This window comes from Pseudopipra pipra, chromosome 5 (assembly GCF_036250125.1).
Source record: "Pseudopipra pipra isolate bDixPip1 chromosome 5, bDixPip1.hap1, whole genome shotgun sequence".
NCBI lineage: Eukaryota > Metazoa > Chordata > Aves > Passeriformes > Pipridae > Pseudopipra > Pseudopipra pipra.
In genome coordinates, this window is record NC_087553.1 from 42,694,061 (window position 1) to 42,711,468 (window position 17,408).

At 39.2% G+C, this 17,408-nt stretch overlaps 1 protein-coding gene across 5 annotated transcripts in view; it reads right to left on the reverse strand.

Moving 5' to 3' along the window:
• Positions 1–12,655: 12,655 nt before the first annotated feature.
• USP15 (ubiquitin specific peptidase 15) overlaps positions 12,656–17,408 on the reverse strand; it is a 61,551-nt gene continuing 56,798 nt past the window's right edge. For 4 of the 5 annotated variants that reach the window (XM_064655805.1, XM_064655804.1, XM_064655803.1 and 1 more), the window contains 4 exons: positions 15,978–16,127; positions 15,517–15,620; positions 14,852–14,940; positions 12,656–14,549 (listed from right to left, as the gene is read on the reverse strand). In XM_064655805.1, coding sequence (XP_064511875.1) covers positions 14,364–14,549; positions 14,852–14,940; positions 15,517–15,620; positions 15,978–16,127 — 529 coding nt within the window. In that variant the 3' untranslated portion in view covers positions 12,656–14,363. Of the gene's footprint in view, positions 14,550–14,851; positions 14,941–15,516; positions 15,621–15,977; positions 16,128–17,408 lie in introns of those variants that run through there. The other variant, XR_010430795.1, reaches the window with a different exon arrangement.

Genomic DNA, 17,408 nt, shown 5'->3' on the forward strand with positions numbered 1-17,408 from the left:
AGGATTTCATCCCTCTGTTCAGTAAAAGCAAACCTATGACTGAACAAGACTGTTGTCTTCAGTAGAACTATTTATGTGCTTAACCAATAAGCATTTTACTAGTGATTTTCCTGTCTTAGTGTATCTGTTCTGGTCTTCAGTCCTTGTGGCAATTCACAGACCAGTCCAAATAATCTTAATAAGAAACACGGATGATTAGCTAGGAGAATGAGTTAATTAATTATTGAGTATGCCCATATATTTCTTAGCTGTTGCCTTAAGAGACCACAGAAAACAGGACTTCAAGCCAACTTAGTGTATAAGATAAGATAAGGAGGGTAGGTCCTTTAATTTCTGACCTGAAGCCCACAGGAATACACGATGCCCCCCTCATGTCCACGGGGTTTCACAATTTAAGATATTATTCCATCCAATCCCAGATTTGTCTGCCTCTCAGCACCTCCCCCTGGCACACCCCTCTGGAAATTGAGGCAGGGGGCTCTGGGACCCCCTCTTCAACATCCTCCTCTTCATCACAGCACCTTTAGTCCTTGGAGTTCCTCCAAAGCTCTGGGCTTGAAGGTCACTATGCCTGAGTGGTATCTTGTAGTTCAAGCCAGGGTGCAGATGTTCTTAGAAAGAATAAAGGCCTACCTTGAGGGAAGTTTAAACAAGCTAATGGAATTTTGAGGGAGTGATATGGAATGGGGTAACAGTGTTGGATAAATGTGTAAACTACTGTGCTAAGGGTAAGGGATATAATACAGCTACTTCTAAAATCTACAAAAAGCTAAAAATCAAAAAATCCATATGCATCATAGGTAAGCTTTAAGGATTTACTTCCTTTTTGATGTTTGGATTTTTCCACCTATTTATAGTGAGCCATGGGCACATTGGTACTCCCTGAATCTACTTGTCTGCCTATTTGCATACTTTTTATCATTTACGTCGATCATACCTATCTTTTCAACTACCAGCTTTGACACTCAGTCTGCTCAACGTTGCCAGCCAAATACTGCAAGATTGCTCCTGGGTTTGGAAATGGATCTTACACATGGTTACAGAATTGAAAACTCTTTCAGATCTGCTGTGTACAAGAATTGGGAACTATACACGTGCCTGGATCTCAGGTGAGTCTCTTGAACACAGTCCTCTTTCTCACTGTTTTGATGTATGCCTTTTGTAAATGCAGATTTATTAGTTAAGCTAAATCTGTGCAGCTAAACTGTTTAAACTGGTCAGGATCCTTTTAAGTGACACTTTTGATTGTGAATGTGACTTCTGCAGTTGCATTTCATTGCAATAGATTCTGTTGCATGCACTCCTGAGGCTGAGCAGAAGTTCTTGCCAGTCTTTTGATACACTTTAAATATCTCAGTTTCAATTCAAGTCACTTTTGAATCAGAAGGTGGAACAATGTATGTGGATGTGTCTGAGGGCACATTTTTGACTAGCAAGTTAAGAGTACTAGTTAGTTGTTAAGCTGACTTAATTGGGAATTCTACACATGCCTGAGTCTCAGATGCATCTCTTAGCTGTTAAGCTAATTTTGTATTGCACTGCAATTATTGCATTGTGGTTTGCTTTGTTATTAAATTGTATGTTATTTTGTGAGGGGCAGTGGGTGATTGAAATAATATCCTGTAGCTTTGTGGCCCTAATTAGCAACAAAAATGCTCATGAGACCTATTGTGATTCATTAAATTACCTCATATTCATTCCAAATGATGTGCATCAGTCCTTTTAATTGGATTAAACATGGGATAGCACTTGGCTGTATTAATTTCAGATGTTTAGTCCTAGTTATAGTCCATCCTGGTAGAGGTATGCAGATGCAGGTTTTGTATGTGAGTCATCATGTTACACAGAGGCAAAACCATCAGATTTCATTCACTGTGGCAATGAATTGGTTTCATCCTGATGGGAAGAGTTGTGGCTTTTCCTCTGAGTTCACTTTAGTAACATTCCTGTATACTTTTGTAATTGATATGAATCTGTAAATAGTGACAGTACTAAACAAACTTCACAATATGAGAAACCAATTGTGTGGGAAAGTAAAGGTGTTTGCAGACATCTCTGGTGATTTTCTTTGTAATGCAGAGTTAAGAGTCACGATAGAGAAAATTTTGTCTCAGATTGAACATGGATACTGATATCAAAAGGCAAAGTTAAATTTCAAATTAAAAGACAGTGAGAGACAGGTTAATATGAAATACTTCTATAATCTTTTATAAAAACTATGCGTTGTATTGGTCTGTGTAAGCACAAAGAAGCCCTTTACTATGTGAACATTTCAGTAGGTCCTTCTTAAATTACAGACCCAAGAAATGGGACATGAGAGTATTTCTGTTGTGACAAAAATGAGTTAAAAGCACAAGTAATAAACTTCCCTCTAGTACCTATTCTCTTTTTTTTTATGGAATAGAAGTGAAGACCTTGTTCCTTTAGGAGGTGGCTGTGCAAGAAATTTAGATCAACCAGCAGACTTTGTTTTCCAGTATAAACTCTTCATGAATTTAGCTTCTGTTCCTTTCTGCATAGGTGTGAGCATACATTTACATGTTAGTACCCATTTTATTTGTATATTTACAGTTAATACACATTTTATTTCACTTGGTCAGCTAAAAAGCAATCCCAGCTGGTATCTATCAGTAATTATGGTACATTTTCTTTAAGGTCACTGACAAAAATATTAAGCAGCATTGGTCTGGGAACCATGGTGGGGTTGGATCAAGGGTTGGATTTGATGATCTCAGAGGTCTTTTCCAACCCAACTGATTCTGTGATTCTGTGAAAATGGCAGACCTATAAATAACATCTATTAGATACTCAACAGCGATTCCATATTGAGTTGCAGTACAATCACTTCAGGGCCTACACACAAATCTCTCAACCAGAGGCTCAGATGCTTCCATGACTTGTGTAACCAGGCAGTAAAGCTGTTTTTCCAATTTTTTCTGCTTGAATCCTGCCCAAACAGATTCTCAGAGCAGTGGGGTTTTTTTGTGTTGCTCTTTCAAGTACTGGTAATTGAATCAGATGAACCTGGTAACATCTTTTGTGAGAAAGAACTAGCTGTCCACTGCTTGAATTAATTTATTGCTGTCTTACAGCTAGCAGTATAACAACAGACCAACAGGGACATGATAATCACAAAATTTTGTCAGCAGCTCCCAAGCCCTTCATACTTTCCAGCTCACACAGGAGGTATGTGGCTGGCCTGGGAAACAAACCTTACTCTGTGCTTTAAAATGAATTCGTCTTTCATTCCCTTACACAAATAACAGAATTAATGTCTGTTCAGGCAGGACCTGTGATTTTTTTCCTGCAGGGTGTGTAATGCAGCCCATTCATGATAATTTTTTTTTCCGCGAAGTGTAGAAAATAGAGGAACAGTGATGGAGATGTTACTTGACAGTTGTTTACATAGAAAAATCCCATGCTGACCATCTCTGCCACCTTAACAATTAGCACAGCATGAGGTCACAGTCAGCTTCAGAGATGTTGCACTTCTGATCATAATTTACTGCAATCTTTACGTCTGTTTTTAGGAATTTCGGTTTAGAGATAAAGACATGGATGTGCTGAAGCAAAATAATTGTGATTCTAGGCACTGTTCTTTGATCCAGAGCTCTTCCAGTGGACAGTAGATTCAGCTGCGCTCTAGGGATAAGTTTTTTCCTGAGTATCTCATGCTGACTGCAGGATGTCTAACTTAAAAATGCCCGTCAAGAATGTCAGAAATGTGCATTGTGCTGCAATCTGTTTATTTTGCTGCTCTCTAATCTATTTGGCAAAACCCTCACTATATCTTAATAATTTCCCTTTTATCTCTTCTTCAGCTTGTATGAAAATTATGGAGGTACTTCCAGACACCCAGTAACCTACAGACAATCTACTAATCACAAAGCAACACCAGAGAGGAGCCCTGAGGCTGCTGAAGAGTTTCTTCAGGAGAAGAAGAAACTACAGGAGAGTTTCCATCAGCTGAATGGATGTTAGTTCCTTTGTGTTAGGGGTGGCCTTTATGTAGCAGGCACTGCAGTCATATCTATAAAACACAAAATAATTGTAGAAATAGCTACACTCACTATACTCACGTAAGTAGCATGGAGGCCAGCACACTATGTTGGTGTGCTCACACTGCTGCAGCTACACTGCTGGCATGACCAACGTAATTTGTAGGTAACTCAGCCCAGCCTAGAAAAGACTCAATATGACCAAGTACATCTGAGGTCCTCCAGCACAACTGCCTGCAAAGATGTGACTCCTTCATTCTTTTACAGGCAGTTCTATAAACCATGAGGATTACAAATTTCCTATGGAAGAGATCCAGATGAAGAACTTTGGTGTAGAGGCCTTGATTTACCTGATGTGTTGTACTCATCTTTGTTGCTTTATGAAGATTATAGACCTCTTATTTCGTTTAGAGAAATTTTCCCTTGATATAAATATTTGTAGAGCTGCATGTGTGGCTGTGTTTATAACCAGCAGTGTGAACTAAATTAGGTTACTCAGGTTGCATCAAAACAGATAAGCAGAATGAACTTCTCAGGGAATTTGGAAGACAGCTGTAGTGGTAATCCAATCACAAAGAGCCAAATGCTTTCCTTTGTAGTAAAATGGCTACCCAGATCACCTCCACATGTGAATATGCATTCCCAATAAAGCAGGGCTGTACTACTGTATGTACCTACGTCCTGGGTAACGTCCGGAACTAAGGATGCATAGACGTTGCAGTTTCATAGTTGGTACTGGTATTTTGGCAGCATTTCTACAACTTGTATTGAGTATTTCACAAATAGCAGCCACTTTCTGGAACCTGCTCCCGGGGCACAATGGATGAGCTTGTTTGTCTCCTCACCCAGTGCATGGATGGGCTCTTGGCTGGCTGCTGGCTGAAGCATAGGAAATTCCAGGTCAGAACACTCACTGTTCCACCTGAGAGCCAAGCCCTGGAGCTACTGAACAGATCATTAAGTAGGATGTAAAACTTGTTTAGCCAGTCTGAAACCTTATTTCCCTTTGACAGTATGGTCATCATTAGATTCCTATGGCTGTTTATTTCTAGGGGCCTTACTTCCCTGCTCCAGTCCTACCTAACTAAACCACACTGTGACCTAAGAACATCTGACAAATGATTGAACTATAAAATTAGGAGTTAACGTACTACACATTGAGAGATTCTTTACCAAATGGGGTGCTCCTGACCAGCTCAGCCACGGTTTGTTACGGGGGATACAAATATCTGGTGGGCTTGAATGTCTTATTTTGTTGGAGGCAAGATTACAGAAAGCCAGACTTATAGTAGAATTTCAAAGAAATGGACATTTCCTTGTCCTATGAGGAGTGACTGAGGGAGCTGGGGTTGTTTAACCTGGAGAAGAGAAGGCTCAGGGGAGACTTCATCACTCTCTGCAACTACCTGAAAGGAGGTTGTAGCCAGGTGGGTGTTGGCCTCTTTTCCCAGGCACCTAGCAAGAGGACATAGTCTTCAGCTGTGCCAGGGGAGGTTTAGGTGGATATTAGGAAGAATTTCTTCACAGAAGGGGTGATTATACATTAGAATCTAATGCCTAGGGAGGTGGTGGAGTCACTGTCCCTAGAGGTGTTTAAGGAAAAACTGGACGTGGCACTTAGTGCCATGATCTGCTTGCCATGGTGGTTTTTGACCAGAGATCTTTTCCAACCTGATTGATTCCATGATTCATTTTTCCCCCCTTCAGGACATTTGGAGCCTTCCTTTGTAAACCAGTTCCTCAAAATTATTAACTCAGCTCCTGATCTCAAGACATTATCAAACACTTGGACACAAGAGACTGCAGTTTTCTAGATAATGACTAGGTGAGGACTTGTGTCAAAAAAGAATATGGCTCTTCTATTACTGTCTTACTTCAAAATGTAATGTGCTAGAATTCACCTCTAGTTTGTTTCTATTCTACTGGTTTTCTGTATCTTTCACTAAGAACTTAAATCTATTGCTAGAAACCAAATTACTTTTTTTTTCCCTGTCTCTACAGCACAAACTACAACTATTAAAGATTTTAATTCTCAGTTGCCTGTTAGTGACTTTTGCAGTATTTGCTTTTTTTAATCACAGGACTCTGCTCTTTTTTAAATCCTGTTACACCTCCTTATTAGTATCTTACAGCTGCTTTCTCATTACGTTCATATTTTCTGTTCATTCAGTATAGGCTTTTCCATACTCTGTCCTTGTCTTAGCTGTGATTAATTGTTTTTACATACATTCACAGTTCTGCATTATTTCTTTCTCCCTGAAGGAGACAAAACCAGGCTTACCAGTGATGAGCAATGGGATGGTGTGCCAGAACTTGAAGAAACAGTACTCACGGGATCCCTGAGTCTGCCTCAAGAGATGTTGGCTACAAGGTACCACTCCTGAAATGTTTCTACACCAATGCATGCAGCATGAGGAACAAGAGGATCTCAAAGCTTTGGCCCAGTCCCAGAGGTTTCACATCATTGGCATAAGTGAAACCTGGTGGGATGAGACCTATGACTGGAGTGCCCTGTTGGATGGTTACAGGCTCTTCAGGAGAGATAGGTAGGGCAGAAGAGGCAGAGGAGTGGCACTGTATGTAACAGAAAGGTTAGAATGTATGGAGCTCACAGTTGGCAATGGCACCGTTGAGAGCCCCTGGGTAAGAATCAAGGGACAAACAAATAATGTTGATGTCATTGTGGGAGTCTGCTATAGACCTCCTGGACAGGACAATGATGCCAATGAGGAACTTAGTTCTTTGAGGAACTAAGGGACACTTCCAAGTCAACTGCCCTTGTCCTTATGGAGGACTTCAACTTGACAGAAATTAACTGGCAGCATCATACAGTTGGTTCAACCCAGCAAGAAGATTCCTAAAAAATCTGTATGACAACTTTATGGAACCGGCCCTAAGGGAATCAACTTGGAAGGATGTCCTCCTTCATCTGCTGCTTGTCAACAGAGTGGATCTCATGAGCAAAGTAGAGCTTGGTGGCCCTCTTGGCCACAGCGACCACAAAAGGATCAAGTTTAAAATCTCTGTTGACAGGAGGAAAAGTTCCAGCAAAACCTCAATGCTGGACATGAGGAGAGCAGGCTTCAGGTTGCTCAGGGAATTAGTGAGTAAGGTCCCCTGGGAAAATGTTTCTGCAGGGTGCTGGGGTCCGTCAGTGCTGGTCACTTTTTCAACATCACCTCCTAAGGGCACAGGAGCAGGCAATTCCCAAATGTTGGAAGTGAAGCAGGTGAGGCAGAAGGCCAGCTTGGCTGAACAGGAATCTTCTCTTGGAGATAAGGCAAAAAAGGAAGGTGTATGCCCAGTGGAAGTAAGGTCAAGTGACATCGTAATAATTCAAAGATGCTGCTTGCCACAGGGAGAAAATTTGTGTGGCCAAAGCTCAACTGGAGTTGAAGCTAGCCAGAAACTTGGGGGACAATACAAAGAGTTTTTTCAAATACATTAATGCCAATAGGCAGTATAGCAATAGCATTGTCCCGTTACAGGATGAGGATGGTCACCTCACAAACAGGGACAGAGACAAGGCAGAGGTGTTTAACGCTTTCTTTGCCTCTGTCTTCAACGCAGATAATGGACCAAGGAGGTCTCAGTGCCCTGAGCTGGAGGACCATGACTGTGAGAATGATCAACTCCCAGTCAACCCTGAAATGGTGTGGGATCTGCTGCTCCAGCTGGATCCATACAAATCTGTGGGGCCTGATGAGATTCATCTCAGAATACTTGAAGAGCTGGCTGATCTCCCAAAACCTCTCTTGATGATTTTTGAGTAGTCTTGGGAATCTAGAGAGGTCCCAGCTGATTGGAAGGTGGCAAACATGGTCCCAATTTTCAAGAAGGGCATGGAGCACCCTGGAAACTACAGGCCTGTCAGTCTCACTTCAGTGCCTGGTAAAGTTATGGAGAAGATTATTCTGGGAGGTGTTGAAAAACACCTGAAAGACAATTTTGTCATTGGTCACAGCCAGCATGGCTCCATGAGAGGAAAGTCCTATTTACCAAACCTGATTTCCTTCTATGACACAGTAACTCACCTAGTTGATTAGAGGAAGCCAGCTGGTGTAATCTTTTTGGATTTCAGTAAAGCTTTCAATACTGTCTCTCACAGGAATCCTTCTGGACAGCACACAGCTGGATAAACAAATCATATGGTGGGTGAGCAATTGCTCATGGGCCAAGCACAGAGGGTAACAGAATGGAGTAACATCAGACTGGTGACCTGTCACTAGTGGAGGCTTCCACAGGACTCTGTCTTCAGCCCTGTGCTCTTCAACATGTTCATAAATGACTTGGACATGGGACTGGAAGGGATACTAAGCAAGTTTGCAAATGACACAAAAGTGGGAGGAGCTGTTGACTCCTTCAAAGGCAGGGAGGCCCTGCAGAGAGACCCTAACAAGTCAGAGGAGTGGGCAATCACCAACCATTTGAAGTTCAACAAGGGAAAGTGCCGGATTCTGCACCTGGGATGGGGCAACCCTGGATGTTTGTACAGGCTGGGGAATGAGATGCTGGAAAGCAGTGCCACAGAAAGGGACCTGGGAGTCCTGGCTAATGGCAACTTGAAGATGAGTCAGCAGTGCCCTGGCAGCCAGGAGGGCCAACTGTGTTCTGAGGTCATCAGGCAAAGCATCTCCAGCTGGTCGAGGGAGGGGATTGTTCGGCTCTGCACTGGTGCAGCCTCACCTTGAATACTGTGTGTAGTTTTGGGCACCACAATATAAGAAAGATATTAAGCTGTTAGAGAGTGTCCAAAGGAGGGCAATGAAGATGGTGAAGGACCTTGAAGGGAAGCCGTTTGAGGAGTGGCTGAGCTCATTTGGTCTGTTCAGCCTGGAGGAGACTGAGAGGAGACCTCATTGCAGTCTACAACTTCCTCATGAGGGGAAGAGGAGAGGCAGGGACTGATTTCTTCTCTGTGGTGACCAGTGACAGGACCCAAGGGAGTGGCCTGAAGTTGTGTCAGGGAGGTTTAGGCTGGATGTTAGAAAGAGGTTCTTCAACCCAGAGGGTGGTTGGGCACCACAACAGGCTTCCCAGGGGACAGACAACACCAAACCTGACAGAGTTCAAGAAGCATTTGGATGACACTCTCAGGCACATGGCGTGACTTTTGGGACGGGTCCTCTGCAGGAGTTGGACTCAATAATCCTTGTGAGTGCCTTCCAACTCACCATATTCTGTGATTCTTTGATTCTGTGATATTATAGGAACAATTTACATCCTAAAAGAGACCAACCATGACATTACCCAAACAGAAATTCAAAGATTATAGAGACAATAACCAAATTCTTCCCATATTAAGTAGTACTACAACCCTCTTTGATTTATCTCTTAATCTGCACTACCTTATCTGAAAAATATTACACAAAAAGCTAAATTTAAAGTTCCTGAAAACATCTTGTAAGGCATTATTTCCCATACCAAAAATCAACATGTTTTTGTATTTGCTTTTAACAGGTATAGATGATACAGTCAGTAATTACTGTCCCTTGTTTGCAGACTCAGCCAAAAGAGGCACTCACATTTACACAACACCCACAGCGTAGTATGTATTTTAGAACATTGACAGATGTTGAAAACAAGCTAAGCTCATCTGAATTCTGTAGCTATGATCCAAATATTTTGCACACTGAATAAAAACATTAATTTAAGACCAAGTGTCACTAACTTCTCCAATAACATTCCTATTCCACAATGACTTCCTAATGGAAACTATTTTGAGCTTTTGGTCGGTTCCTAAACTTTGTATTGGTGATACTGCATAATGTTCATGTTTTGATGAGAGCAATGTGATACTTAAGGTGACAATTAAGAGCCAAGCACTGAAATAATTCTAGGCACATCTAAATTATCATATTTATCAACTGTCTTTTTCAGTTACTGCCCCCCCCATATAACAAAATTTACTTTTCATAAAACCATATGGACAGATGTGAATTCTTTATCATTAAAGTCCTGTATCAGCTTTTGTATTATTTGGCCCAGGATGACTGTTAATGCTACCTGGCTGTGGTGGGTTGACCTTGGCTGGATGCCAGGTGTCCACCCAGCCGCTCTATCACTCCCCTTCCCAGCCAGATAGAGTAAAGTGGAAAACAACTCATGGGTTGGGATAAGGCACTTTATTAGAGCAGAAGCAAAGCAAACGTTTGCCCGTGCAAAAGCCAAGCAAAAGATAGCACCGTTTATTCTCTACTTCCCATCAGCAGCGATGGTTGGCCTGTGTGAAGCGGGGCTTCAGCACACGTGACAGTTCCTCAGCAGGCAGCCACTGGAGACAATGAATGGCTGCCTTCCTGCTCCTTGCCTGAGCTTTGATATCTGAGCTGATGTCATGTCATATGGAATATCCCTTTGGTCAGTTTGGGTCAGCTTTGGCCTGCTTGTGTCCCCTCCCAGGATCTTGCCCTCGATTGAAGGAGGAATGTTACAGTGCTGATGCTGTGCTGAGCAGTAGCCAAAACACTGGTGTGTTATCAACACCCTTCTAGCTACCAATGCAAACCACAGCACTGTGAGGGCTGCTATGGGGAAATGAACTCCGGCTCAGTCAGACCCTGGCATATAGTAACCCAGTTGATTCCCTAAATAAATTTGTCACCTTTGGACTATTCCAAGGTTTTCATGTTACTCCAAGATGTAATTTCTTTTTAGTAAGATAGGTCTCTCTGCCTGCCTCAGGAGCACATGATGCCAGTAAAGCATGCAATCTTGGAACTAGGGAAGTGGAACCATTTTCACAATGTTTACCTGCTAAGGAAAAAGAATTAAAAAAAATCTGAAGAGAGCAATTTGCCTGCAGACTAAGAACATGCTTATTCTATCAGATACAGCTTTCTTATTGTTTCACTACATTTATGGTGATTTTCTTTGTCAAAGTAACGAGTGCACAGAAACAATGAAAAGCCATAACCTGCAATTACAAAGTCTGACCTCAAAGAAGGCGACATAATTTTTGAAGAAAAGTAGTGGGTTTGTCAATTAATTACTTTTCCAGCCATTCTGACTTCCTTCTTAAGATTTTAAATTACTTAAAAAAATACACTGCACTCTATAACACAGAGCTAACTTCCTGGGAAACCTAGAAGGGGTTGTGGCTCTCCCATCAGCAACTAGTGGTAGTTGCAGTATCTGACAGGGGAACATCTTAAGAGCTTTTCTCATCTTGTCAGCTCAACTGGAAGCTGCAAACTTCACCTCAGTGTGCCAGGAAGGCAGGTGGGACTTGAATTTAGGTGGGTGATGGAAGAGATCAGGGAACTGATCTTCACTGAAGCATTCAGAACATTGTCTGAAGCCAACTAGAACAACAGGTTCTGTGCACTCTCCCCTCACCTCTCCTTCCCTCCCAGTGTGGCTTTAAATGACATATTGCTGTCACAAAGTCCATGGAGTAACTGGCAATTGCAAGCTGTCTTCTGCCTCCTACTCTGTTTTGTTTCAGTGACTGTCATATTAACAAGGTTAAGTGAATCTTATAATTCTAGAGTTTATGTTGATACTTATTTATAGCAAGGTTTTTGATGAAAAAAGAAAGCTGACTGTAGATTTTTATCTGACATGATTCATAGGGAGATGTTAGGATCCTCTTCTCTACATAAATGTCTAGTTGAGTGACAATAACTTTTGATAAACACTGCAAATAATAATATACTTTCTGTATTGTTAAGCATGTCCACACTGGATGAGTTATCATATCTTATGTATGAATATGTAAGTTTTATGAAACTCACAACTTGACTGAATTCCCAGAAACCTTTGACACACCCACAGAAATGTTGCTGTTTTCTCTCTCTCTTTAGGAAGCTGATTACAGAAACTTTGTATGTGTAATCTTGGAAGCCAAATTAACAATAACAAAGAATTATGTAATTTTTTTCTAACTAAATCCTACTTTGATCAATACCCTTTTAAATTCTATTAGAAGGTAAGTACATTCCTTCAAATGTAAGATTCTATGTATGTATATGTATTTGCATTTTCAAAGGGAGAATGAAGTGCGTTAGGAGACCTGAGTTTTCAGATATTAAAGCTCCAATCTACCAACTCCAAAGTACTTTGGTAAATCAAACTAGATCCTTTGCTCCTCTGCGATTTTTCCCATCAAGTTCTAGGCTAACATGATATGGAAAAACAAATGGGAGTATGAATGAAGGGGGCCTCTTTGTATGTGTTATTCAAAGAGTAGATCACTTCTCTAGAACTCCTTCCTCTACTCCACATATAATCCTCATTTAATTCATAAATATTTAGGTAATAGCTTTGTACTAGGTTACTGTATTCCATACCTAGCTACAAGGTTTTAAGCCAAAAGCTTGTATCATCTCCCCCATATTGGTTTATCTGTCTTAAATATATTCCCCCATTTCACGAACCATCTCACAATTAGTATCTTTCCATTTGACTATTGTTACAGTATTACTTTTAAAAATAAAATATTTATGACAATACACTGTTTTTGCAGCCTTTTAAATACTTTTAGAGCCAATGATAGGACAAGCCCCCTTTTTTATATACTATTGTCTGGAAATATTATTAATCTTATTCTGTGTTAGTCGTTACATAGCCATTTTGTAATTGAGAATGTAAGTCTTAGACAAAGATTATCCAGACACAGTGTGGGAAAAGAGCGTGTAACAAAATGGAACACTAAATAAGGCCTTGAATAGCTTTATTGAAATCTGTATAAATAAACATGCGCATTTCAAATGTAAACCCAAGTGAACTCAAGTGCAGACAAAATTTTAACCTCTGTCATGCAGGAGGTTAGTTTACATTTAAAAAAAAAAACAAACCTCAAAGCAGCTTTAAAATACCAGGATGAAACACCAGTTTTAATATCAAGGTATAAAGCAAAGCCATGTCCAACATATCTCATTTATATCCTGGTCAAATGCAATTTTTTAAACTTTTTAATGCTAACATAAATAAATAATTTACCAAAATGTGCACTCACAGAGTGAACTTTTATTTACAATACACAATTTATAACCTATTGTATTTGATTAGTTCAAGTGAAGAACATCATACTTTTTGCTTTTTTCTTTTTTTAAATTGTTTAAACAGTGGGACACAAAGCAATTCTCCAGGTAGTAGATATGTGACGTGTGCCCCCACACTTAAGAGCCCCTCTCAAAGGCAGTATTGTATACAAATCAACAATACATTCTTCCAACTAGATCAATGGGAAAGCAGCAAATCAAAAAATGTTTCAAACTGTCACACTTATTTTGGCATCCTGGACCCCTGAAGATAGTTAACTGAAATCCAATTCGGAGTTTGTATGCCTTATATACTGTACAGGTTCTGACTTGAACATGCAAATGCCAATTCTCTTATGAGTTACCTTTTCAGATATGCTGTAAGGCCATGGTGAATTCCATCAGGAACACACAAAGAAAATTAACAGGTCTACCTTTAAAGTGATTTTGTTAATTAACAATTTAAAGGCAGGTTATACTGAAAAAATTCTCATCTAAGCCTGATACACAGTCATTACTATGGATACAGAATACTATTAACTTTGACCTTAATACAGAGTAGTTTGCAAGCTGTCAAACTACAAAAACTGGGGAAAGAGAACTTACAGCACAATTTTAAATTTTGGACTGATACCAGATTAAAATTAAGCATATCTTATAAGCAAGATAACAGGAATTATGTCTGCAGAGTAGATTCCAACAAGCAACAATGAATACTTACATTTAATTGAAAACCTTTTTGTTAATGCAGCATGAAATCCAGAACCTGTTCCACAGCAGCAGTAAGATGAACATAATATTCTGGATGTTCCACTATAACACAAAAGGTTAAAACACCTTTTTCAAGCTACTTCTTCTATTGTGATCGAATTAAGAAAAAAATAGGGAGAAACAAAAATTTTTTGTTTCAAAAAAAACTACTACTGTAGTTATTTATGACATTTTTACTTGTAGTCTGTGTGGCAGCTAAGGAACATTTATACAGTCATCCAGAAACTAGACTTGGCAGTAGTATTCTTGCAATACTTATAAAATAAATGTCAGAAGTCCACAGATTTAATATTTTAGTTATTAACTCACATCCAAAACAAAAGAAAACATAATTCATCAGAACAGCAGCGGAAACTTAAAAGGGGTTTATTTGTGATTTCCTATATATACCTTGTGAATACGAGACAGTAAATGCATTAGAGACAATTTCTGTTTAAGTTTTTATTGTTTCACTTCAAGTACTGCACATGTTAAAATGTAATAAAGATTTACATTCTGTTATCTGAAACTCCCCATCTCAGATTTTTACTTTTAATTTGGTGGGCATTTTCACTCTTTCCATCTGTATCCCCAGTAAGAGAGTCTCTTTTATGGCTTCTAGTTCTTCCCATTAGTTAGTGTGCATACAATTTTCATTTTCTATATCATTATCATTTTCATTGCTGTCTTCATCACTTTCTAGTGGGATGCCTGTGGCAGCTGAAGCACCTTGTTTAGTTTCCCGGTCAAGTGGGAAAAAGCCAGTTCCACTGATTGTGTCCTGTCTCTGGTAGAAAAGCACATACGCTGCTTTGGACTGTAAAAGAGAAAAAGTGTAATATGTTCACGAGGCTCCAAACAAAACATTTACAACCCGAGTTACAATTTTTTTTTCTTTGCTTCCAAGTATACAGCATAAAATTACAAAGAAATCTAGACCTTTCACTTAAGTTTTTTTTGCATGTTGGAGCAAACCATTTTTGGTTTGTACTGTCCTTCGAGAGAACGCAAACTACTATCTACAAATTTAACGCAAGTTTCACTGTTTACTCTTCATTTTTCTTCCCTCAAGCAGAAGATATCAACAATCCCAATTTTAGAAACACAAAAGGTACTTGCCACTATTTGGTCCTCACATGCAGGGGACACACTACTGTCATCAAAGTAGTACCATTTACCATCATCCTTATTTTTCGCAAAAGCAGTATCTAGGACAAAAAAATACAATGTCTTAGGGCTCTGCATCTTCATAGATGTAATACAATCACTTGGTAGACTCTGTTACTGTGAAATACTTCACATTTAACTAACTTAAACCTATAATCACTATTAGACTCACCTTTCACACTTTATTTTTTAAGCAAAGAGAGCTTAACCACTAACATTACCTTTCTAAAAACAATGTATACTGAGACAGGATAGCCAAATAAAATCCCTCAGTCATTTTTTCTCTTTACTTTCAAGGACTTGCACAATGAACAAAAATATAGACAAGCAAGGCAAAATCAGTTGTAAGAGTACAGTAGCTCTTGCAGAGCTCTTATGTTTTCTCTTTTCGCAGTGTGCACAGCTAGAAGTATAAAAGAACCTACCATTTTTCTTGAAAGCTCATTACATATAGATTTTTGTGTCAGAGTACTTGTGAAAGCATTTCAAGGCAATGAAAAAAAATTGTCCCTAAATCATTAAAAAGCACCACTGATTCAAAGTGATCAGTACTTAAATCAAAATCAACACAGAAAGAAAGGTGACATGTAGAATGATGATACTTGAAATCAACTTACAATGTCCTCCTCCCATTCCTCCATAGTGGTTGGAGACAGCAATCAAGTTGTAGCGGCAAGGCCCTGCATTAGGATTAATAAGGAACTCTGACATGTCCAAGTCACTGTTAAAACCAAACCAAAATTCAGTCATGTTACTACTTTTAACCATTTTACATTTTGGTGGTCTTCAAGCCCTTTACCTTATATTCCCTACAAAAAACCACATACACCAGACTATTCTGACAGTGCGTCTCTTTCACTCTGTGAGAAGTGGAAGGGGAACCAGTAATCTTCCACATTTATCTATTATTATTATTTTTCCAAGTTCATATTTTTAACCTACAAGCATTTTGTTATCAGTGTGTACTGGATACACACATAGAAACTGAAACCACACCCACTTTACATAACTGCTGTATTAAACATGTGCCCTAGTCATGCTTTTACACCTCTAGCATCAAAATGTTTAGGTTTCTTACTTTATTGGAAAGTCAACCAATGTATCCAACTTGTCCCTCATATATCTGCTGTAGGAAAAGCGCTTTAGATGAACTACCAGTACAGGGGGCAGTGACCACAAGTCTAACTTCTTAGTAGCTTGCTGATGTTCTTTACAGTTTGGACAATACCTAAAAGAAAAAAAAAAAATCAATTTTAGATAACTGTAATCCATATGTATTTAAAAATACATTACTACAGAGAAAGTCAGTAACACGGGAGGAACTGAATGAGCAAAACTCAACCACACACATTTTTTCTTTTGTTACTAATGCTATTGATATTTTTTCCAGTTTAAAATGTGCAAGTGTGATCACAGTGAAGCTCAACAGCATTTTAAACTCAAAAGTAGCACTCTCCCAAAATTGAATTCTCATCTTCTATAGGATTCCCTATATGTGGCTTTCTTGTATTTTATAAAAAAAAAAAAAAAAAAAGATGAAGGGTCTTGAAACTGACTATAAGAAAAGCCAAAAATAACAGATAACTGACTTTTTCAAGTTTCAATTTCCAAATTCATCTGTCTCTGACCCCATCTCGCCTACACCTAAAACCAGACAACAGTGACTACTAAAAAAATTTCCCTTCTTAGTAGCCAAGTACTAAACAGGCTGTGACTTATAAACTTCTGTTCCCTACAATGTGTACTTGAATCTTTCAGGAACTAAGGCTCAGGGAGGAAGATAAGTAAGAAAAATGAATGGAAGCAACTCTTCCGTGAAGTAGTCTATGCATATTCTACACCTTGGTATCTAACAAGTAAAAATCTAGGGAAGGGAAAGAAAAAGAGACGAGCCCTAAGTAAAAAGACTGCACAAATGTCTTTAAATAGCAACATCAGATAAAGACAAAGAAATTAGGAGAACTGTAATGGCAGGCTGTAATTCAAAATCTGTTTTCCCAGCTGGCCTAGAATATCTAGAATACAAATAGTGCTGGACTAAGGATGATGAGCTCTTGTAGATTAGATGTGTGAAGACCTAACAAATGAAGAAAAATGTGATTGATGACCTTTGGTGAAATGTATCTAGTAGCAGCTGCTTGACTTCTGCAGTAGTTTTATTTTGTAGTTTAAATAATCTGCTTAAAATGTGCTGCAAAAATGGAAGTGCTTCACCATACCTGAGTTATATGGTATCTCAAATAGTCTATTCAGTGTTGTATAATCCAGCAAACCCAACAAAAACAATGAGATTTTCTAAGTTAGCTCCCTACACTGCACAAATATAGGAGGATCTCTGGTGACAATGTTTGAAGGTCTCCAAAACTTTTAGGTATCTACAAGAGAAAAATTGGCAGACACTCTTTTCAAACTTAATTCTGAGCTCAAAGTTGATGAAGAATTTATCTGCTAGAAAATTCCTGGAGAAAAAGGATCTTACAGGAACATACTATTATTCTGAATATTCAGA